General features: G+C 50.9%; 9 protein-coding genes across 9 annotated transcripts; 5 read left to right on the forward strand and 4 right to left on the reverse strand.

Moving 5' to 3' along the window:
* Positions 1-1,570: 1,570 nt before the first annotated feature.
* NECHADRAFT_47747 (uncharacterized protein) lies at positions 1,571-2,554 on the forward strand (the record flags this gene model as incomplete). The annotated part of the gene is made up of 1 exon (XM_003048324.1): positions 1,571-2,554. A coding segment is annotated over one exon (984 nt), but the record flags the coding sequence as incomplete, so codon positions are not given.
* A 1,243-nt stretch (positions 2,555-3,797) lies between these two features.
* On the reverse strand, positions 3,798-4,521 carry NECHADRAFT_84127 (uncharacterized protein; the record flags this gene model as incomplete). Its single annotated transcript, XM_003048516.1, has 2 exons — positions 3,798-3,895; positions 4,035-4,521. 2 exons carry the CDS (start codon positions 4,519-4,521, stop codon positions 3,798-3,800), a joined length of 585 nt encoding a protein of 194 aa, XP_003048562.1.
* Positions 4,522-5,459: 938 nt separating this feature from the next.
* On the reverse strand, positions 5,460-6,979 carry NECHADRAFT_84128 (uncharacterized protein; the record flags this gene model as incomplete). The annotated part of the gene is made up of 3 exons (XM_003048517.1): positions 5,460-6,809; positions 6,850-6,852; positions 6,926-6,979. The coding sequence occupies 3 exons, from the start codon at positions 6,977-6,979 to the stop codon at positions 5,460-5,462; spliced, it is 1,407 nt and encodes a 468-aa protein (XP_003048563.1).
* A 732-nt stretch (positions 6,980-7,711) lies between these two features.
* On the forward strand, positions 7,712-9,613 carry NECHADRAFT_47627 (uncharacterized protein; the record flags this gene model as incomplete). The annotated part of the gene is made up of 2 exons (XM_003048325.1): positions 7,712-9,074; positions 9,123-9,613. 2 exons carry the CDS (start codon positions 7,712-7,714, stop codon positions 9,611-9,613), a joined length of 1,854 nt encoding a protein of 617 aa, XP_003048371.1.
* A 1,246-nt stretch (positions 9,614-10,859) lies between these two features.
* NECHADRAFT_95800 (uncharacterized protein) lies at positions 10,860-12,011 on the forward strand (the record flags this gene model as incomplete). Its single annotated transcript, XM_003048326.1, has 3 exons — positions 10,860-11,712; positions 11,774-11,869; positions 11,920-12,011. The coding sequence occupies 3 exons, from the start codon at positions 10,860-10,862 to the stop codon at positions 12,009-12,011; spliced, it is 1,041 nt and encodes a 346-aa protein (XP_003048372.1).
* A 607-nt stretch (positions 12,012-12,618) lies between these two features.
* Positions 12,619-13,642, reverse strand: NECHADRAFT_84131 (uncharacterized protein; the record flags this gene model as incomplete). Its single annotated transcript, XM_003048518.1, has 3 exons — positions 12,619-13,123; positions 13,178-13,448; positions 13,501-13,642. The coding sequence occupies 3 exons, from the start codon at positions 13,640-13,642 to the stop codon at positions 12,619-12,621; spliced, it is 918 nt and encodes a 305-aa protein (XP_003048564.1).
* A 1,811-nt stretch (positions 13,643-15,453) lies between these two features.
* NECHADRAFT_47326 (uncharacterized protein) lies at positions 15,454-17,149 on the forward strand (the record flags this gene model as incomplete). The annotated part of the gene is made up of 3 exons (XM_003048327.1): positions 15,454-15,675; positions 15,726-15,828; positions 15,879-17,149. 3 exons carry the CDS (start codon positions 15,454-15,456, stop codon positions 17,147-17,149), a joined length of 1,596 nt encoding a protein of 531 aa, XP_003048373.1.
* Positions 17,150-17,309: 160 nt separating this feature from the next.
* NECHADRAFT_71387 (uncharacterized protein) lies at positions 17,310-19,205 on the reverse strand. Its single transcript, XM_003048519.1, has one exon. The coding sequence runs from the start codon at positions 19,112-19,114 to the stop codon at positions 17,459-17,461; it is 1,656 nt and encodes a 551-aa protein (XP_003048565.1). The 5' UTR covers positions 19,115-19,205; the 3' UTR covers positions 17,310-17,458.
* Positions 19,206-19,765: 560 nt separating this feature from the next.
* On the forward strand, positions 19,766-22,268 carry NECHADRAFT_63123 (uncharacterized protein). The gene is made up of 5 exons (XM_003048328.1): positions 19,766-20,239; positions 20,291-20,864; positions 20,922-21,047; positions 21,093-21,937; positions 21,997-22,268. The coding sequence occupies exons 1-5, from the start codon at positions 19,905-19,907 to the stop codon at positions 22,127-22,129; spliced, it is 2,013 nt and encodes a 670-aa protein (XP_003048374.1). The 5' UTR covers positions 19,766-19,904; the 3' UTR covers positions 22,130-22,268.
* Positions 22,269-22,391: the final 123 nt, after the last annotated feature.

Raw genomic sequence — 22,391 nt, forward strand, 5'->3', positions numbered from 1 at the left:
CCCCCCTGTTCTCCCGCTCGGTTCGGCAGTAGCCCTTCCGTCCCCAAGATCGAAGCTGGCAGCGGCATCTAACCCCAATCTCTCCCAGCCTCCACTCTCGTAGCTTTCCCCTCGTTGCCATAAGGTTTTTTAGACTATTTTGACCGCTTCGACGGCGTTGCCCATCGATGTGTGGACTGCGGAACTTGAGACGCCAATCGATGGCTTGAGACGGGCTTGTTTTGCGCGTGGCGGAGCCGCAGAAAGTGTGTCACCTCTCGCAAGCTTGAAGACTGGAGCAAGACTACTGTAGATTTGGAAGGTTAGAGCTTTGTCGTGTGGTTGGCTTACGTGAAAAGATCCGTGTGGACCAGCGGCCTGATCTGAGAGTCCGGCGTCAACGATGCTTGAGATCGACACTGTCAATGTCAGTATCAACAGTAGCAAGACATGTGGCATTCCCAGGCCACGTTTTTCTTCGGGCGAACGGCCGAACGATCGTATCAGGTAGAGAGTCGCCCTACGAAGCACCGACCAAAACCTGACATTGATCGCCAAAGTCAGACCACGCCCTGTACTAGTGTCTCATCAACGCAACGCTCAAAGGGGCCAAGTCCATGCCTGTTTTTGATGATGTGACTTATGCTCGCGGTGTGGTATTTTGCAAATACGGTTTCATCCGTCGTATGGCTTCATAAGCCACGGGCTTATGCGGGCATGACTCGTAGCACCGATAAGCACACCGAGACCGAGTTGGACGTTGACATAAACGGGATTTTGAATCGACGATGGAATGCGGCCGTTTAATGGGATAAGCTTTCTGTTGGTGACAAATTCAGGTAGTGAACCTGCCTCTTGGGTTCAGGCGTGCGTCGCGAAGGGGTTCGAGCGTAACAAGGGCAGATAAAGAGCGTGCTTTTGAAAACGGCAAATTCCTGGGGTGACCATTGGCCCTTGAAGAGACGTGCTCACGTCATTGGCCAAAGACACAAGAAAAGAGACCCCTAACTAAACACCAAGACTCCCTGTAGTCCCGCCCGGGTTGGTCTCCCCGGGATCCGCGGGTCCGTCAAGCCCAGGCGATGCCGAGATGACGCAGCCAATCTCGATGCCCCTCGTGTGCCATGCCCACCGTATTCACCTGGGTTCCCATCTGTCACTTCTGATCGCTGAAGCCGATGCAGGAAATTCGACAAGATAGAATGCGCCCTTTGTCGCTGCTGCTGCTGCTGCTCCGTGTGGCTTGACCCAAACGTCTAACCTGAATCATATCCTATCCCCGGCATTACCGACCTTTAGCTTTCCCCTAGAGGCCAGCTCTGCATGCAGGGGGTTCCAGCTCTGGCCAATGGCTCCAGCTGAGAATGACCCCAGGTGCCCAGGAGGGCCAAGCTATCGATCATTGACGCTGCAGCCGCAAAGCAGAGTAGCAAGGGCGGCGATCACAGGGATTCTCGGTCTCTCGTAAATAAACCTGCCCCAATTTCTTCTTCTCCACCAGAAACAAGCTTTAGTTCACGTCCTCTCCTCCTCCCTTTCCCTTTCACGTTGACAGTATCATGATCGGCCTCGTCGCCGCGGCAGCGACCTACTCGCCATGGCTGCCACAGGAGAGACGGGTCCCATCACGGCGCCGCTGGCCATCAACATGGTCATCGCGGGCTTCTTCGCCGTGGCCTGCTACAACTGCGTCGAGATCCTCATCTCCTTGCTGAACCGCTTCAAACGCCACGAGGGCCTCTACTTCTGGAGCATGCTCACCGCCACCCTGGGCATCGCCCTGCACTCCATAGTAGTCCTGCTGCGCTACTACAGCCTCGGCCCCAATTTCCCGCTCTGCGTCTTGACCTGTATCGGATGGTATGGCATGGTCACGGGCCAATCTGTCGTTCTCTACTCGCGACTTCACCTCATCGTCGACGACAAGACAAAGACGCGCTGGGTTCTCGGCATGATTATTACCAATTTCTTTATTCTTCACGTACCCGTCACCGTTTTATTCCTCGGCAGCAACACCAAGGATTCTCACCGCTACCTGGCCGCCTTTAATATCTACGAGCGCATCCAACTCGCAGGCTTCTTCCTCCAGGAATCCATCATCTCAGGTTTTTATATCTGGGAAACCGCACGGGGCCTCAAGCCCATTTTTGTCATCAAAAAAGCCCTGGAGCGCAAAATCATCAGGAACCTCATAATCGTCAACATTCTCGTCATCCTTCTCGACATAAGCCTGCTCATTACCCAGTACCTCAGCCACTTCCAGATCCAGACGACATACAAGCCCGTGGTCTACAGCATCAAGTTGAAGATGGAGTTTGTCGTGCTGAACAAGCTGCTGCTGCTCGTGCAGCACAAAGACTGCAATTGCATGCATATGAATGCTGATTCCGGAGGTATCGCTGCCATTGATGACGACATCCAGTTGCATCCAGTTCCAGAAGCCGCCAATAATGTGTCGTCAAGGACAAACAATCGTGGCCAGCCAAGGACTTCTCCATTCAACTTGTTTCACATGTCGGATCCTTACTGTATGTTTGCGAGTCCATGCTTTTTCTTGCTGATGTTGAGACCCTGACAGATGCGAAGGAACCTCTGTCTCGTGTAGACAGCACTATTTCTTCCCGAGGACTTGTACCTTCTGGTTCCTCATCTTCGGTTCATCCCCTTGATCAGACGGAGCATGTCTCCCATGCTCATCACCACCCTACCGACGTCACTGCCGCGACATCCCAACCGAGTATGGCTCGCCAAAGTTACTGGCCGGTGGCGTCTCCGTTTAGAAGGAAAGAGACGTGAAGTGGCAGACGATGCTAAGAATACATCACACCACCATGACTGAAGAGCCATTACGGCTGAGGCAGTGGAAGCCGGAAGTGGATTGGATAAGGGTTAGGGTCGATTTCCGAATCCGCACGACTATCTGCCACCGCCACTCTGAACAGTCGAATACGACGCGTCGAAATTCCTGGGACGCGATGTTGCACCCAGCGCCGGGATGCCAAACTTTTGAAGAACCGGCATCTTGGTATGAAGAACCTGGAAATCCTGTGGGAATGACGGTTCCTTCACTGGGCAGCACTCTGCAGGCCTTGATATGCCGTACGGATAACAGGACGTATGTGCCAGGCTGCAAATGGGGTCACAGGACCCAATGATCTGGAATCAATGCCAGATCTATTATGTGGGAGATGAATGAAGGGGAAATGTATATAATTGTAACGGCCTCGATTTCAACTTGATACCCCCGCCAAGGAGTCCACGTCTTTGGCTTAGCTACTTTATTAGAGGGCAATATGAGAACTTGCTACCTTGGGAGAGTTATGAGTAGACAATAGCAAGTAAATGAGGATTTAATAAAGTCGTGCAATGCAAAGGATACAGAGAAGTTACATGACATTGTTAGCTAAGATACCTGTGGTGGTTCGCCAACAGCAAGAGGGCAGAGCTATATCCACTGCCAGTAAGGCTAGATTATGCTCGATATGACATGGGAAAATTCGCTCAAAGCCATATTGCGGAAGAAAATTTAAGACTGCTTGATCTAATCTCTCGATGTGAGTTAAGACTGTCGGTTCCTGGGCGCCTTCCGACGACCGTCTCTCACCAGGAAACAAGGTCAAACCCGTCAAACAGCGTTGTTAGATAGAGCGAGCAGACAATTTCGAATTTGCTGCTCAAATGATGCTATAATTCCGGCCCCTGGCGTTAGTTCTCTTTCTCTTTGAGTAAAACTCAAGGTAGATCTAGAATCTAATATCGAACCACGCCTACTTTGGCACTGTATATTCAAACAGCAATAATCGAAATATAATAGCATTTTACAGCTTGGCTTTGCTTATTTTAGCGTCCTTCATTTCTGCCACATCTAGGGCAACAAAGAAGCGAGAGGAGGCGTTGTAGCCGCTGATGATCATAGCTGTAAGTTATGTCGTTAGCGAACGCGTCCACTATGAGCCTGCATATCCTGCCACGAACCCTTCTGCATGCAATATTACATGATCTATATGAAACAAATTGTCTCGCTTACTCCAACAGCCAGGAAGAGGAAGACTTACTGAACTCAAAGACCTGCCTGTCATCTTTCAGATGCTTTCTCATGGCCTCAAAAACTTCATCGCTGACATTGACGTCCTTTGTTACTGCATCGACATAGCGCATAAGATCCCACAGTCGGGCGCTCAACCCACCCTCTCCATCAGAGCCCTTATGTCCCGGAGCCGCTGTCCGGACCGTCTCAATCCCCTCATCTGTAACCCCCGCCTTCTTGAGCATGGGTGCATGCGCATTCCACTCGACAGCGGCGCCAGTCAAGACCCCAACGCGAGACATGGCCAACTCGACCACATCTGCAGGTAGCGTCGACTGGGATCGGAGAGCAGTGAAGAAAGCCAAAAAGCCACGGGCAAAAGTTGGAGAGATGAGCAAGGTGCGGAAAAGAGGCCCAAGGCCGCGCTTGCCAACTTGTGCTTGTAATTTCTGTAGAAATGCTTGGTCCGCAGGGTCGGAGAAGGTTGGAGGGTCTTCTGTGTACTTGAGACGCATTTTGATTATATCTGGTGGTGGATAAATAAGAATGGCTGTGGATTATTGTGTGCCTATCAGACTTTATCGCAGATTGTTCAATGCTGGATAGAAAGCATGGAGTAGAGTGACAGAAAAGGAAAAGATAGGATATAAAGGAGCATATATCTCTGGGGAGATAAGGTCTCGACTATATACTCGTACTAAAGCCTGCCGAGGCTCGTGTGTACCTTAGTTGTCCGTGCCTCGGTTACCTTGGCAGCTACTAAGCATTCCTCGGAGACTTGATACAGGAGGGGTTGTAAACCAACCGAAGGGTTAATTGGCAGCACCCTGCTGTCAGAGCCAGAATATACTTGCTAGTGTTCATTTGTCCTGTTCTAGGTACCTAATAAACATGCCGAGTAACAGCGATATTGCATCTAGATTCTGAAGTGAACCCTCGAAGAACCTCTGGACTGGGCGGGATCAGTGCAAAAGATTTTTCTCTGTGAACTGCCCACGGCGGCCATGTTGACCTTGCTGGAGTAGAGTTTGCTCATAGTTTCTCAAATTCATACAATACTAGCTGGATTTGTTGTTCACATGCGAAGCAAGGAGATGGGTCTCTGAGGAGGTGAGGAGTGGGCTCCACTTATTACCGTGAGCCTCGGCTCGCAACAACGACCCCTATCCCCATGCCCCTAATTGGTCGACTTGGATGTGTATGGTATATTATCATTATTATGTCGAACGAATGCTAAATCGGTGATTGGTTTCCTTTATAATGAGAAAACCAAGAAACAGAGAATGACGAAATTAAATAGCACAGCCTCGAAGATTTACCAGGTCATTTGAACCTCTTCTCGAGGATATGAACCCGTCCAGCATGACCAACATCATGAAACCAAGAGTTCTGCTAAAACACCGAAATGAGGCCTCTAAATTGCCCGCTGTAGCCGTCTGAACGAGGCCGGGGCTCAGTCCTCCTCATCAGCAGCTGCCATCAACTCATACAGCCTGACTATATCTCCGCTATCCCAGACTCCCTCCCTCCGATCCAGTCTGCGCAACAAGTCCAACGCCTGAATCTTGACACCAGCGACCGAAGGGTGGATCGCCGACGCAGCTACAAAGTTCAGGCCTGAGATTAGGTCTCCATCTAAAGAAAATGTAGGCTGATTCATTGCAATTAGCGGCCCGGCTGCACTTGTGGCTGCTGCCATGAAGTCGTAGAAGAACGTAGGATCTGAGATGGGCCCTGAGATGGACTCGTCTGGGACCAGGACGGCGCTGGTCAACTTCCAGAACTGCTGTGCTAGCCGTAGATTGCGCAGCTGCGAACTGCTTTCATCCAGAAGACTGGTTTGGTTGACGCACGGCATGGCTTCAAAGCGAGAATTCCACGCAGAAAAGTTCTCGTGTATCATAGCTAGTCTCTTCGCGCTTTCGACTTCGTCTGTATCATCGTCTTCGCATTCAACTCGACTATACCAAGCGTTGTCGATTCGGCGAACACTGAGCCTCTGCAGTTCGTATGAGGCTTCGTCCAGGTCTCGGAAGGGCTGAGTAGGTGTGATGTTCGGGTTTGCGTTGGTTTGATACCATTGTGATACTCCTGAGGCAACGTTCTTTTGGCAAAAATTGGATGTTTCGGTGCTGAGGCGCGAAAACACCTCAACGAGCTTCTCGTTCACGGCATATTCATCGGGTGTAGAATCTTTGAGAGACGAGGTCAGTAGCTGATTGCCGGATCGCAGGTGTCGAAGCAAGTCATCGTATCGGCCCATGAGACCCTCGACGGAGACGAATAAGAGACAGCATATCAATATGCAATGCCTGTTGTAAACGGAATCCACAGACATGGACGGCATGATTACTGAAATAGCTTTGTTATACTGATGAATGGCGATGCGTTCGAGCTCGAAAGGTTTCAGGTGCGCGACAGACCGGGCCATGGAAAGTCGATGGGACGCGCCAACGGCCACCATACTATATCTGACGGCCTCACAGTGATGAGCTAGCGGGAGAGCATAGCGAAGCCAAAAGTTGGACGAATCGGGGGAGCTTAACAGTTGTTTCGCCGTCCAGTGCAGGAAATGATGGAAGTATAATTTCTCCCAGTTCGTCGAGAACATTGCTTCGCTGATGGTCAGGGGAAGCTCAGACTGTCGAGCTGCTACTGACTCTGCCTTGGCCTTGGCCTTGGCGTTCTTTCGTCTTGGTGGCATTGCGTAGCCGTCGCACTTGAACTTTTCGTTGATGCAGCGACGACAGATGGGTTTTTCTTCGTCACACTTGACACGCCGGATCCTGTGTACCGCGTGAGTCTATAGACCGGATATAATGTTATTTTCATGGAGTACTCACTTGCTACACGACGTTAGTTCAGCTCAAGACGGAGAGACGGTGAAGGAACATGCCAGGTGATGCAGCCAGTGCGGACCTTGTGACTGAAAGCCCGCTTGAACTTGGGCTTGACGGGCGTGGTAACAGTCATGTTTCCGGAACTTTTCTTGTCGTGCATGTGAAGGAGGTTGGAAATGCAGGGCTTTGAGGTTTCTAAGTAGTCCATCCGTATATCTAGATCAGCCAATGGGTGGGTGATAAATATCAGAAAATGTGGATGGTGAGGGAGGTCCCTGTTTATACGGATGGGCCAATCAGAATCTTGGTCTTGACCCAAACCACTAAGAAGGCTTTTTTTCCTCTTCTGGTTCTGTCCTTTATACCATTGTTCCCACCATTGCTAGAGATTCATAGACGTTGTGAACTCACTTCTCCCTCCAATAAAGGTAAGAATATTTAGGTATTCTCTAAGAAGATAGAAATAGGTTGTTTAGGAAGATCGATTTGAGAGAATAGACAATCCAACAACGTAGCAATACTCGTCCCCAGACTCGCCGAATCCATAAGCCGGACTAATTCACGCCCCAATTACAAACTTCGGAACTCCGGCAGCCAAGCTGTCATAGCACCGGGGTCTTGGCTAAAGTAGTCTATCGATATCTAGGCATTACTTTCGAGAGAACATGCAATCTGACTGCCACTCGAGGCCTCCCTACCTTGGCATCATCGCATGGTGGAGGCTTTGACTCGGCGCTGACCGGGCCAAGAAACAGTGGAACAGAACGGCTCTCATGTTTCATCTTTACAGTAGCCTTCAGTTAATATAAGTTCATTGAGACTTCGTTGTCATATTACTTCTGTTTTCCATATCGACTTGCCCAGTATGGTCCTCTTTGCCAAAGAATCGAAGGCTGACGGTAGCTGTGCTACTTCGTCTGTGTCTCATTTCAACGCCATTACTCTACACTACTTGTCCCACGTGTTCCGTCAAGGTCTTGGGCAAGGACAACACAGCTGGAGCAACGAGATGATTCGAGAGTTCTTGCAATATTCTCAACGACAGGCCGTAACGCCTGGTTCTATCGAGCTGGCAGCAAGAGATCATCTCGATGAAAAAGGCTTCCTGGTATGGATGGCATCGCCCAACTGCAACATCACCAACCCACCCAAGGAAGAGGACTTGACATGGCCTTTGGTAAGTTACTTTATCAACTTAAGCCACAACACCTACCTGACCGGCAACCAACTATCAAGCGATTCTTCCACGCAACCTTACATAGACGCATTGCGTCGTGGATGTCGTTGTGTCGAGATTGATGTTTGGGACGGTAGAGCATCCGTTGCAAGAAGTAACTCGGACAGGAGCGTCGACGGAACTCAAAGGTCAAAGACTAGGGTTGAGCGCCTTTTCGACAAGATGAAGGCCTCATTTCAAGACAAGCACGAAGATGAGGCCAAAGGACAGGGATTTGAGCTACGGAACACGACATCAGCTCCTTCCAGGACTTCTAACAGCCGCAGTTCTCTATCCAAGATGGACAAAGTGTTGGCTATTGAGCCCCGAGTTCTGCATGGATACACTCTCACCAGGGAAGTCTCCTTCCGTGACGTTTGCGTCGCTATGCGGGACAACGCCTTCGCCACCAACGACCTCCCCGTTATTGTGTCTCTAGAAGTTCACTGCTGTGCTGAGCAACAACTTGCTATGGTTCGTATCGTGCGGGAGATTTGGGATGGCCTACTTCTCGAAGAACCTGATGGGGACCCCACCGAGCTACCAACTCCAGATTCCTTGCGTAACAAGTTGCGCATCAAAGTCAAGTACGCACCGCCCGAGAGGCCTGTCTCTTCTTCCAGTAGTGACGATGAGGAGGGGGACAAGCCAATCGCTTCCCACAAAATGACCCAAGAGCTGAGCAACATGGGTATTTACAAACGTGGCGTGTCTTTCAAGGCTCTTGACGCCCCAGAAGCATCGCATCCGATGCACGTTTTCTCATTATCGGAGACAAAAGTGCAAGACGTGCTGGATACACACGCCTGCGAGCTTTTCAGCCACAATAGAGACCATTTTATGAGGACGTATCCAAGCGGTGCCCGTATTGATTCCTCCAATATGGATCCGTCAAGCTTCTGGAGAAAGGGCATCCAGATGGTGGCTCTGAACTGGCAGACGTGGGATACAGGAATGATGATCAACAATGGCATGTTTGCCGACACGCAAGGATGGTTGTTGAAGCCTCCGGGTACGTAACATACCAATTTTTGCGCTTCTTTGTCTCACCAATTCTCAGGATATCGCCCGTACCTCCAGGACAAACCGGGAGCAAACACAGTTAACACAAAAGAAGTCAAACTCTCCATCACCTTTTACTCTGGCCAAAACATTCCCCTTCCGGAAGATTGCACATCCCTGCAAAAGTTCAAACCATACGTCAGTGTAGAGCTTCACGTCGAAGGGCCTAGCGACAAACACGGCGATGAAAGCGAGTCATATGAGCGCAACGAGAAGTACACAGATTTCACGATATCACACAAAGGATGTGACATAGACTTCCAAGAAGACCACCTTAGCTTCCCACACGTCAATGAGGTCTTGGAAGAGTTGTCTTGGGTGCGTTTTCAGGTCATGGATGAGGGTTTTAAGTGGGATGAATTGGCAGGGTGGGCGTGTATCCGACTGGATAGGCTGGGAAATGGGTATCGGTTTGTGCATCTGTTGGACAGCAAAGGGATGCCAACAGAGGGGGGAATCTTAGTCAAGGTCGAGAAGATCATAACCTGAATAGGAATTGATCACAGTATGGTTGCCTCAGCCACTGGACCTGTCTTGATTGCGACTTAATATCCCTGGCCAGGTAGGAGCAGCCATATCTCGGCGGCCCTCGATGGACCTTTTGCATGCACATATGTATATACTACGGACACATGAATATATCCTGGTCAAGGATTGTCCAAAAGTACCCTCATTCATGCTCCTAATCCTGTCCCTCAATTCAAGTTACAGTGATTTGAGTTTGGACTGGAATGTGTTTGATTAAAGGAGAGCTACATGCAACCCAACCTCTCGACACCGCCTCTTCGAGAAAAGAAGTCACTATATCAAATAAAGGGCTTAAACATGCCTATCTGGTTAAGACGTCCTTTCTATGTATACTTAGCCCCAAGCTAGTTCAAGAACAAGGTCAAGGGACGAAGCATAGTGCAACGCGGGGAAGTCGATCCGACCTCCGCAATGCTACCGGCAGTCAACGGATAAGGCTCCGCTGATTTCCACGGGCAATTTCTTGCGGCACCAGCTCCGCAAATAGCTACATGCAGGTACGGGATTTGCTCCGCAGCCTTGCTCAAACTGCTCGCTTGCATTGTACTCTAGCAGAGCTGCATCTTGCGGCCGGCAGAGCATTGCAACGATTCAAGATCCTAGTAGAAGTTCAAAACTGCTACGCCATAAGCCTCTAGTTCATGAACGATCCAACGCTCCCCGCAAAGGAGCCAACAATCCCAAACCTCATCAAGCCAAACAAGTCTGAATTCGCAGCCTCAAATCGAACCACCCTTGTCATCTAACATCCTCCCCCGCCCCGGAGGAGCAAACCCGAAGGCGAAAAAAGTCTCACCATTGACTGCACCCCGCAAACCGTTCAGGCGCCTCATTGGCGGTGAGGCGTGTCATGTTACGCTGCTCCTGACCGTAATCATGTCATGATCCGACATGTGCCGGAGCCCACCCAACCGTCGACGACAAGACAAGAAATTTTGACTTTTTGCTGAGAAAGCATCTTCTCGCATGCAGGAATTGCGCTGCAATTGACTCAGCTCCCTCGTGTTTACAAGCTATTACCGCCCCCCTCTCCCCGCATTGCGTTGCTATAAAGTCATTGTCTCCTCTCCCAACCATGGCGACTGTTGCAAGAGTTTCCAGGTCTATCCTGATCAGATCATCCATTCCCGCGCTATCCGGTGCCACCAGAATCACTCCACTACGACGACTTCAGTCCAGCCCGTTCACTTTGAGATATCTGTCCACCATGAAGGCTCTCATCTACAATGGAAGCAATGCCGTGTCTCTGCAGGACAAGCCCAAGCCTGAGATCAAGTCATCCACTGATGCTGTCATCAAAGTCCTCAAGACGACCATCTGCGGCACTGATCTTCACATTCGCAAGGGTGATGTTGCTACCTGCACACCTGGCCGCATTCTAGGCCATGAAGGAGTTGGCATCATTGAGTCGACTGGATCGGCCGTGGGACGCTTCAAGAAGGGTGACAAGGTTCTTATCTCTTGCATCTCGGCCTGCGCGACCTGCGAATACTGCCGCAAGGGCATGTACAGCCATTGCGTCTCTGGCGGCTGGATTCTTGGCAACACCATTGACGGCACTCAAGCCGAGTACGTCCGCGTTCCTCACGCCGACTCCAGTCTCCACCCCATTCCCGAGGGCGCAGATGAGTCCTCGCTGGTGATGCTCAGCGACATTTTCCCCACCGGTCTCGAATGTGGTGTTCTCAACAGCAAAGTCCAGCCAGGCAGCACAGTTGCCGTTGTTGGATCTGGGCCAATTGGTCTGGCAGCTATCATCACGGCCCAGATGTATTCCCCGTCCAAGATCATTGCCATTGACACAGACGCTGGAAGACTCGAAGTGGCCAAAAAGTTTGGCGCTACTGAAACCATCAACAACTCCAAGGGAGACGCCGTGGCTCAGGTCAAGGCTCTGACTGATGGAAAGGGATGCGACTCTGTGATTGAGGCTGTCGGTATCCCAGCAACTTTCGATCTCTGCCAAAACCTCCTTGCGGCTGGTGGTGTCTTGGCCAATGTGGGTGTTCACGGCACCAAGGTCGATCTTCACCTCCAGAATCTCTGGGATAAGAACATTTGTGAGTTGAGCTCTTCAGACCGTATGAATGTGCAATCGGATTCTAACGTGATTTGAATTAGCCATCACTACCAGACTGGTCGACACTGTTACCACCCCCATGCTGCTCAAGCTGGTCCAGTCCGGCAAGCTTCAGCCCTCGCAGCTCATCACCCACCGTAAGAATCCCTACAACTTTCACAGAAATACTTATTAACGAGGTCCATAGGTTTCAAGCTCAGTGAGATGGAAAAGGCCTACGAGACCTTTGGCGAAGCCGCCAAGCATGGTGCCCTGAAGGTGCTTATTGATGTTGACTAAGACGCAGATGCAACGAAGAGATGAATGATGACCAAGATTGATACAAATGTGGCTTTGAAATTGTGGGCTTAGAGGAAGACGCGAGTCGTGGTTGAGAGGTGCATGAAGGTGAATGGTGTTGAGGGTGGTGTGAGTTGTGTCAGAGTGTGAAGCTCATCTTTTCTATATTCAATATGAAATTGTCCCCATGATATACACGTCTGTAAACGAGATCATGCAAATGCGTCATGAGAGCTCGCCAAGGCCTCTCTTTAGCATCGAGATAGCCGAGAGTGATCCTTCCACCTTGGCTCCCATCCTTCCTCATGCCGATGAGCATCGTAGGTGCAGTTATGGATCCTCCGCCAGGGTTCTCCCCTGTCAATATATAGCATTAAGCCTGAACATGCGCAAATGCGTGATTGCGGAGCTGCTCAACTGTCGTCAGGTATTTTTCTATTTGTACATCTCGCATCCCTATTCAGAAAGCACGGTTGTAATTTTCACATATCCTTTGATGTATACATAGTTGTGGAGGTTACGAGGATACTTGACTTCCTGCAACCCGGACAGCGGTGCCGTTACGCTTGCTACTGCAGAGCACCTCAACGACGTATTTATGGATCATTTACTTCATCGCCGCCGCCATGGTGCCAACGTACCCTACGGCTACCCAACCAAAAAAATGAACTATGTCAGTCCTGTCAATCCTAGAGAGCAGCAATCCCGGTACATCTCTTCCCCGAATCACTCTGACCGTCGTAACTGAAGTTGTCGCCGCGCCCACATCTAGGCAGAGCTGCCTAGGAGTAGCTGCCCTCCGCATTTCAGATCTTGTCATGGCCTCTTCAACAAGCGGCTGAAGTTGACGCTGCAGTTCTTGGCGAAATATGCTTCTCAGATGTTCCCCAGAAACCTGTATCTCACGAGATATGGTGAAGAAGCCCTCCCTTAAGCATTCTTGGGAGATACCAACGGCAGAGTCCAGGATTCCCATTTTCTCACTGAGATCTTCTATGCCATTTTCAATATCACTTCGTATGGCGCTTTCGTGTCTATCCTGCTGCTCTATGAGAGATTGCAGGCGAGCCTCTGCTGAATTCTGGGAACAAAGAATCTTCTCAGCGCGATTACTACCACACCAGTTAGACGAATATGACCATGGATTAAGGTAAGGAGAATCTTACAAGCTTAATGCCTGCAGATAGAGTAGAAGGGTTGTTTTGTGGTTCTCAAGCCTCTGTAGTGCTCGCTCTGTCTCGGCTGACTTCAAAGCCAGGATAATCCTCGCCTTTAACTTGGCTGGATCTTTGGCCGCTGTTTCTTTCTCAAGAGTCGACAGTTCTTGGTCCATGCTATTGAGATGACTGACAAGACCTTTCTTTTCGGCTTCGCTCAAGTTCTGGCTGACAACTGTTCCGCGGATCGATTGAATTGCATCGTGGACATCCCGAATTACTACAGCTTTCTTAGTGACGGCTATCAGAGAACCATTAATAAGATCTCAAACCAGTTGCGTGGCGATGGAACTCGGGTTGCGAATTACGCAGGCCCAAAAAGAAGCCATATAGACAAAGACAGGTTCGGATCGAGGCGTCGGTGAGCTGCACCAGGCTGGCCACTACTCCAACCACAGCCAGCGGTTCGGCCATTTCTGGGATTGAGGTAGGCCTGAAGATCAGGACTGGCGCGCTTGAGGAGATCCAAGTTTGGCAGACAACAGGAGTTGCAAGTTTGTTAAATAGTATCATGAGCGGTGAGCAGGTATGTGCTCATATTTCTGCAAGGCAGCTCTGCACTGCATTACTAGAAGGCCTTAAACGTCGTTTGAAGGACAAACACGTGACTACCCTTGGGCAACACACATCACGTCCCTCAGCTATAAGCTCGTCTCAATACTGCTGGGGTTTAAAAAATTGGGTATCCTTTTAGATGAAATCATTTTCGGATCTAAGAATTGCTCTATACTCTAACAAATGTTAGAGTAATAGAGGCTTGATACGGACGGCAACACGTTTTGTAATCATGCCTAGGTCGGTCTGTACGAACAGAAGTTGGATCTCGTGAGTGTGGTGAGGTAAAACGTTTAGAGAGACTTATACAGTTCCACAGAACTGGCTTTTACTCCGTGTTACTAGACCAGGGACGGGAGATGCAATTAATGATACACGTTTAAGGTGACCTCAACGCGTTCAACCTCTTCAGCTCACATAGAATGAAACCTTGGCTATGCTCGAAGATCTGGGTCATCAACTCCAGACGCTGATTATTTGCCAATGGTCTTGTGCCTGAAATAAGGTCAAAGCTTTGACGGTCGTGACCGACGCTGATGACGAGTTGGCCAGGGTAGTGATTAGATGACAAGGCTTGAATAATGGAGAAAGGCCAGGTCTAGAAGCATTCCGTGGGGGTATTTAGAGCCGAAGAACTACTCTGGGGCCAGTCGCTCATTGATGTCCGGCGGCCGAGGCCAGGGAGACCTAAGAGTCATACGACTCCTTGCACGGCTGTCTGGGGAGCTATGGCTTGTACCAGGCATCTTACTGAGACGGACTTTTAGGCGCTGAAGTTTCAAGATAAGATATGCACATCTCAAAAAACCGTTGACAGGTCTTGGCCTTTTTAAGATAGGTGTTCGCCAAGGACCCAAGGCTGCATCTTTCAGGTTGACACCAAGCACTTGGCGATCGTGCCGTGCCATGCCGGTGACCAGTCCAAACCCTTCCAATTCATAACGTCATTCAGCGGCGAGAGAACGAATCCCCTAAGCGTGATCCTACGGGATGTAACCGAACCAAACCGTCACTGATCAAATCCACTCTCACACTCCCCGGCCCGGCATCAGCCCTTGAGCAATAATCCCATGGTCTCATCTTACGTCGCACCGAGTCCATCGCTAAGCTGGTACATCAACCCATTGGTCAATTTACCCATAAGCTTCAGTGGTATGTCTGTATAGTGGACACACCCCGTTCGAGAAGAACAGTCGGCCGAAGTCCGAACCTGCAGACTCCACAAACCCGGTAAAACCGGCCGGTTGGGAGCCTCAAACACGCGACGGGAAGGGCTTGCATACGAGAGATTTCGCGTAGCCCAATTAAAAAAGTTCGAGACCGGCCAGAGCCCGCGGCTTGTACGGCAGCTAAACCCTGCGAAACTCTAAAGGGCCCAAACCCCTTGAGAGATAAGCGGGTGCTTGTTGCATGGGCCCGATCACGCAAGAGGTCCACTCGCTGTCGCGATGAGGAGCCCATATCACATAGAGCAGTTCGAGAGTGGAAATAACTCGCGGGAGGCGAGTAGAACCGTTTGTTGCGTGCGAAACTATGGAGCTATTCTGGTGTGATCGTGGGCTCACATCCATGTTGAACATCTGTAATAAAGCCAAGACGTTTCGCAGCGATGAGGCTCTTCTTCATCCAACACACTTCATACCTCGTTTTCCCTTGAATACACTTTTAAAATGGGCGTGGACGAGTCCAAGGACCTATCCAAGGTCAGCAGCCAAGAGCAATCCGGCGAAACAGCCGTCGTCTCTGAAAAGTTTGCCGATGCGACTCTCCGCATCGTCGAAGAACATGGAGACGAGTTCGGACCCTTGACTCCTGAAAAGGAGAAGAAGCTACGACGCAAGTTGTACTGGTATGTCATGGGGTTGCTGTCAGCTATCAACTTGTTGCTCTTTGTAAGTCGGGATTTGAGTTTGACTATCGGGTCTTGGCTAATGCGAGATAGATTGACAAATCGACTCTTGGCTATGCTGCTATTTTGGGATTGTTTGAGGAGACTGGTATCAACAAGGCTCAGTACAATAACCTTGGTACCTTTTTCTATGTTGGTATGTAAACCCTGAACCACTCTTATCCAACACCAACTCATCACTCTCAGGTTATCTTGCTGCACAATGGCCCGGCCACTACGCCATGCAGCGTCTCCCCCTGGGAAAGTTCGTTGCTGGTCTCATCTTCATGTGGGGAGCCACCGTCCTGCTGCACTGCGTAGCCACAAAATACGCTGGTCTTGTCGTCCTCCGCTTGGCACTTGGGGCCAGTGAATCCGTCGTCGTCCCCGCCATGGAGATGACCATCGGCATGTTCTTCAACCGTCACGAACAGTCATTCCTCCAGCCCTTCCTCTGGGCGACTGCAGCAGCTGCACCAGTCTGCGCCGCCTTTATCTCATACGGCCTCCTCTGGACCCACAGCAGCGTGCTCCCCTGGAAGCTCTTCATGATCATCACAGGCAGCCTCTCAGTCCTGCTCTCGGTGGCGGTCTGGTTCTGGTACCCAAACAACCCGGCTGAAGCGAGGTTCCTCAACCTTGAGGAAAAGGTCCACACTATCAAGCGAGTGCACGAGTCGAGTCAGAGCTCCATCGAGCAGAAGCAATTCAAAAAGGCACAATTCCGAGAGACGCTCCGAGATCCTGTCTCGTGGCTTTTCTGTCTGCAGGCATTTACGCTCATGATGTCCAACAACTTGACCTACGGACAGCAGAACCTCATCACAAAAGCTCTCGGCGTGACAAGCTTGGGCTCGACTCTGGTCGCCGCTGCAGGTGGTGGTTTCGGTATTCTCGTGTGCCTTGCTGGTACTTGGGCTCTCAAGTGGTGGCCGTCAAACCTCGCTCTCCATGGACTTGTCTGGTGTATCCCAGCCATCGCCGGTGGTATTGGCATGGTAGCCATTGACTGGGATGAGAAGCTAGGCATGCTGGCCTGTCTTCTTCTCGCTGGCCATACCTACGGAAACACCTACATCATCGCTCTCGGCTGGGCTACCTCGTCCGCAGCCGGCTACACCAAGAAGCTCACCCGTAACGTCATGTTCATGCTCGGCTACAGTGTAGCAAACCTCATTTCTCCTCAGATCTGGGTTCCTAAGGACGCACCGCGCTACTATGGCGCCTGGGTTGCACAGATCGTCGTCAGCTGGGTCGGCACACCCGTGATCCTGTATATCATCCAGTTCATCTTGAAGAAGAGGAATGCCCAGCGCAAGGCTTGGGCGGCTAGTCTGACCGAGGAGGAGAGGTTGGCACACGAGTTTGGAGAGGTTGAGCAGCTGGATGAGAGTGGAAATGTGATTCGCAAAAAGGTTGAGATTGCGCTGCTGGATCTGACTGACTTGGAGAACCCCTTTTACATTTACCCAATTTAAGCCACGCGTCAAGCTTTAGCTTTGCCACTGGCCCGAGGAGGATGATTTGGAGAATAGATATAGACTAAAGAATGAACCAAAATGTGTTGTTATCTTTGAAGATTATGGGTTGGCCCAACACCCTGGATGCCCAGAACACTAAACATTGCGGCGGTTATGTCGCACATCATCAATCATCATCATTTTCATGTCTACCTATCAGTCTCTTTTCTGGATAGTGGCTCTGAACTTGAAACTTCAGGCAGTAGCTTGATACCATTGGCCGAGTCCCATAGCCGGTGTTAGACATCGCGGTCATTGCTCAGTCCTTCAGTACTGAGGGTTTTGTCCATATCCCCCGCCCTGATGATAACCCTGGTTCTGCTGGTAACCTTGGTTCTGGTAGTCCTGATTCTGGTGGCCCTGGTTCTGACTCTGCTGGTACTGCTGAGGGTTGTACTGCTGATGTTGCTGGTACTGATCTGGTCGATATTCTTGCTGCTGGTATCCCTGATGCTGTGGGGGTTGGTACTCCTGGGACTGCTGATGCTGCGGAGGTCGATACTCCTGGGATTGCTGGTGATAATCAGGTCGGTAGTCCTGCTGCTGTTGATGCTGTGGAGGATTATATCCATGTCCCTGTCCTCCATGCTGCTCCTGAGAAGGAGGACGGCCTCCCTGTGAAGAGGGCACAGGGTTATTGGCACCACCAAGGTGCGCGCCTGACGTCGGGGCACCCACACTGACACCCTCGTTACCAATGTCATCCGGCACCGAGATCTTGACGTTGGGCAGGTACTTCTGCACCTTTTGCTCCACCATCTTCTGCACGAAAACCCAACTCTCGCGCTCAAACTTGCGATGTCCTCCATTGACGACACCCAGAATGCTCTCCCGCAGAGTCTCCTGCACTTTGCGCACCAAACCACGGATTTTGTTGACCAGCTTGGACTTGATGTCATCACCGAAACCACGGTCAGCGTTGGGTTGGGCGTCGCGGTCGAGCTGCGAGTCGAAGGGGTTGCCACCGAGGATCTTGCGGAACTCGAGACGGACTTCTCTGTGGACTCTGGCGAGACCAGTGCTGAGCTTGTCGCTGATGACCTTGGAGAAGCCACTGCCACCTTCTTTGTCATCACCATCGCGATCACGGTCTCTATCACCGAAACCTCTTGAGGCCCCCTCGTCGGAATGCTTCTTGCTTCCAAACAGACCCCCTAGTCCCTTGACGAGATCCTTGACCTGGTCCTCAATCTCGCCCTTGACACCATCACCGAGATCCCGCGTGCTCGTGTTGCCGCGCAGCCACTTCTTGATGTGTTCCAAAGCGATACGGGTGAATTGCTCGGCGATGGGGGCGTGTTGTTCTCGAAGCTTCTCGCCGACATGCTCCTTGATCTCGGGACTGATCATGCGGGCCTTCTCTTCTGGGTTGCGGGCGGCATCCTTTACAGTGTCGCTGAGAATGCCAAGGAGGCCGTCCAGCTCAAACTTGGGTCCTCCTGATCCTCTGCCATTGTCGTCGAGTTTGTCTTGAACGACATTGATGGCGGCCGAGAGGAAACCTCGAGCTGATGAGAAGTCGTTGTCACCTCCTCCTCCACGAGAACGCGTCTCACCCTGACCACCACGAGAGGCGCCCTCAGTAATGTCAAAAATATCCCTCAAATCATCGCCAGCCTCGTCAGTAATCTTGGTGAAGCTGCGGGTCAGCTTGGCAATCTCGTCGGCAAAAGGCAACGACTGTCCGCCGTACGAGTCGGGCGCATCTTCGCGCAGGTCCCTCGAGTTTCCCTCGGAGCGCTTGCCGTCCTTGTTAAAGAGTGAGCGGAAGGCGTCGACGACCTGGTCCTCGAGGCTATCGATGGTCTTTTGCTGAAATATCTCAAGCTCTTGGGTGATGCGGGGCTGGATCTGGGGGCCAAGGGAGTCGACGTACTCGTCCACCTTTTTCATAAGGACTTCTGGGACGCCGTGGGAAGACATGATTGCGGTTGTAGAGGGAATAGAGCTGTAAGAGGATGTAGTTTAGGTAGGGTAAACCTTAACAGGGCAAGGGTAGATAGCTCCCGTTGTTGGTGTTTGTGAGGCAGCCAGAATGAGCTGAGCTGAGCTCCATGTTGTGCGTTGTCCCTCGTGGGGAATTTGACGTCAGCTTCAGCACGGGCCACCTCATGTTGTACCTCAAGATGTACCTTAAACATTTGACAACGCCAGCCACTTCTTCAACGGCTCCAAAAATAGATGCTGCCAACGCCTTCAAGAGTCAATCAGAGCCTGATATGGCTTCAGGTGGTCATTAACAAGACATTTCATCTTGGTCTAATCTCCCTACCTCGCACTGATTCAGCGACATGAAGAACGTATGACAGCTAAAAACAGCACACAATATAACTGAAAAAGCCACTGTTACAGACTCGAACAAGACCTGTAGCACACTACACTGGGCTGAAGTCGAGGTAAACTACTCTCTTTAACCTGCCCAAGGTTGCATTCGCCAAAGACCACCGGCGATCGGATCGGCACATTCTAGTTGCCGAGGTTAGCGCCGAGCTGTGCCGTGTGTGCATATCACATCTTGTGATAGGTGTGACTGGTCTACTATTCATTCTTATTGATGCAAGCCTCCATCCTTCAGCCAAGGCTTTTGCGGCAGGCCTTTCTTTTTCTCCGTATTACTCACTGATAGCCAATCTCATCTCATCTCCCTATTTAACGAACCATTCACCCCGCTCATCATCTCTGATCCTTATCACCTCCAAGTTCGTGATCCACCATGTCCACCCCGCATCCCCTCTCGCAGCTGAGCATCAGCGAAACCACAACAGCCCGCATTGTGGTTCGTCGCTCTCATCCAGGCACCGTCCTGAATTTTCGAGTCATCTTTCTTCTCGAGCCCCCGAAAGTCGATGTCGAGGCCTATCTAGAGCTTGAACACTCTGGGAAGCTTACCGCTGAGTCGCCACGTCCGCCAAGACTGGCACAGGCTTGGTACGATGTCATTAGCAACACACGAATCCCGCAGTATCATGAAACAATTGTCGACTTGACCAAGGCCGAGATTGTCGACCAAAAGGTCATTGATCCCAAGAGCAAGCCCAGTCTGGCCATGTAAGCATTCCCTACACAAGGAAGAAACCAAATCGTTGATGACCATTGTAGGTGGGAGTTTGACAAGGTAATCAAGTGCGTTGAGACCTCACCAGCCGTCAAAGAAAAGATCGACGAGCTACGCCTCCCAGACAGCTTTGAAGTCGTCGTCGAGCCCTGGCCATACGGTGCCCCGGATCCAGGCGATGACGATGAACGCGTCTTCCAAGCCCTCCTCTTTGCCCAGGATAAGAGGAGCGGTAACCCAGATTCCAACTTCTACGCTTATCCTCTACCCATTATTCCAATCATTAACTACAACAAAGGAGAAATCATCCGTATCGACATGCCCGCTACTGGTGGAGGAGATGACCCTCTAACTGGTCGGACCAACTTTGGAGGCATCATCGATCACTGCGACACTGCAGAATACGTCCCCGAACTTCTTCCCGACGGTACGAGACAAGATCTCAAGCCTCTTACCATTGTGCAGCCGTATGGGCCCAGCTTCAGGGTTGACGACAACCTCGTGCGCTGGCAAAAGTGGCAGTTTCGGGTCACGTTTAACCCTCGAGAGGGTGCTGTTCTTCACGATCTTCGGTACGAGGGTCGAAGTGTGTTGTATCGTCTGGCCGTCAGTGAAATGGTACGTCTCAACACGGTGAGGAGCCAGGATCATGCGTTAACGTCACTAACTTCATAGACCGTCCCATACGCTGACCCTCGGACCCCATATCATCGGAAGCAGGCTTTCGATTTCGGTGATGGAGGTCTGGGCAACGCGGTCAACAATCTGACTCTTGGATGTGACTGTCTCGGCGTTATCAAGGTCAGTTTATGTATCGCTAATTACCATACAAGCTAACTTAAGTAGTATTTCGACGGTGTGCTCGTCGACAACGAAGGCAACGCAACTGCCACCAAGAACGTCATCTGCCTCCACGAACAAGACAACGGCATCAACTGGAAGCACACCAACTGGCGCACCGGCCGAGCCGTAGTCACGCGTCGTCGTGAGCTCGTCGTTCAGTTCATCATCACGCTCGCCAACTACGAGTACGTCTTCAACTTTAAGCTCGATCAAGCAGCCGGCATCGTTGTCGAGGCCAGAGCGACAGGAATCGTCTCGGTGGTCAACTTGGACCTTGGGAAGACGGCACCCTGGGGAAACGTGGTCAACCCTGGCGTTTTGGCTCAGAATCACCAGCACGTCTTTTGCGTACGCATTGATCCGGCCATTGATGGGAGCAACAACACTGTGGTGCAAGAGGAGAGCTTGCCTGTGGCCATGGATCCGAAAACCAACCCCTACGGCAACCTATACGAAGTTCGCAAGACACCTATCGCCAAGTCCGGCGGCTTCGATGTCGAACCTCTCAATAATCGCGTTTTTAAGGTCCAGAATACGGAAAAGATCAACCCAATATCTGGCAGGCCTGTAGGCTATAAGCTGGTTACCCCAGCTACGCAGAAGCTTCTCGCAGACCCCCGCAGCGTGCAGGCAAAGCGAGCCCTCTTTACACAACATCACCTTTGGGTCACTAAGTACAAGGATGAAGAGCTATACGCAGCCGGACGGTATACCCACTTGGGCAAGAATGAGACAGGAGGCGTCACCGATGCCGCAGCGCGAAACGATAATGTCCTCAATGAGGATGTTGTCCTCTGGAGCTGCTTCGGTCTCACGCATAACCCGCGTGTTGAGGATTGGCCAGTAATGTGAGTTTCCAGTTGAGGTTATTGAGATATTTGATAAGTACTGACAAAAATTTACGTAGGCCCGTCGAGATTCTTCAGGTTTCTCTTACGCCTTCGGACTTTTTCACAAAGAACCCTGCTATTGACGTGCCTTCGGATAAGGACCTAGGTTCACAGTCAGCGGATGGATGCTGCAGGGAGCCAAGACTGTGAGCAAAGCACTGGATCAAGTCGAGAGGGTTCGATGAAGCGAAATGAGACATTTTACTTTGGCATTGATACATGTAAACCAAGTGAAAGACGTCTCTTGGATAATAGCAAGCATTACAAATACAAAAAGAGGATTCATGTTCTATTGTTGACGCGGAACTCTCAAGTTCGGTAGAAGGCGCATATTCTCGGGCGGAAATCGCGGAATCATTGCAGCCCCGATCAAAGCCGATTCCGACCTCCAACTGCCGGCGATGGCTCTCGA

This window comes from Fusarium vanettenii, assembly GCF_000151355.1.
Source record: "Fusarium vanettenii 77-13-4 chromosome 8 genomic scaffold NECHAsca_11_chr8_3_0, whole genome shotgun sequence".
Taxonomy (NCBI): domain Eukaryota; kingdom Fungi; phylum Ascomycota; class Sordariomycetes; order Hypocreales; family Nectriaceae; genus Fusarium; species Fusarium vanettenii.

What these genes read in the sequence shown, in the direction of transcription:
- NECHADRAFT_71387 (XM_003048519.1), bottom strand. Translation starts at nt 19,114, where the DNA reads ATGTCTTCCCACGGCGTCCCAGAAGTCCTTATGAAAAAGGTGGACGAG.
- NECHADRAFT_63123 (XM_003048328.1), top strand. Translation starts at nt 19,905, where the DNA reads ATGTCCACCCCGCATCCCCTCTCGCAGCTGAGCATCAGCGAAACCACA. An exon ending in ACTGTCTCGGCGTTATCAAG is followed by an intron (nt 21,048 to 21,092) that starts GTCAGTTTATGT and finishes TAACTTAAGTAG; the next exon opens with TATTTCGACGGTGTGCTCGT. An exon ending in GTTGAGGATTGGCCAGTAAT is followed by an intron (nt 21,938 to 21,996) that starts GTGAGTTTCCAG and finishes AAATTTACGTAG; the next exon opens with GCCCGTCGAGATTCTTCAGG.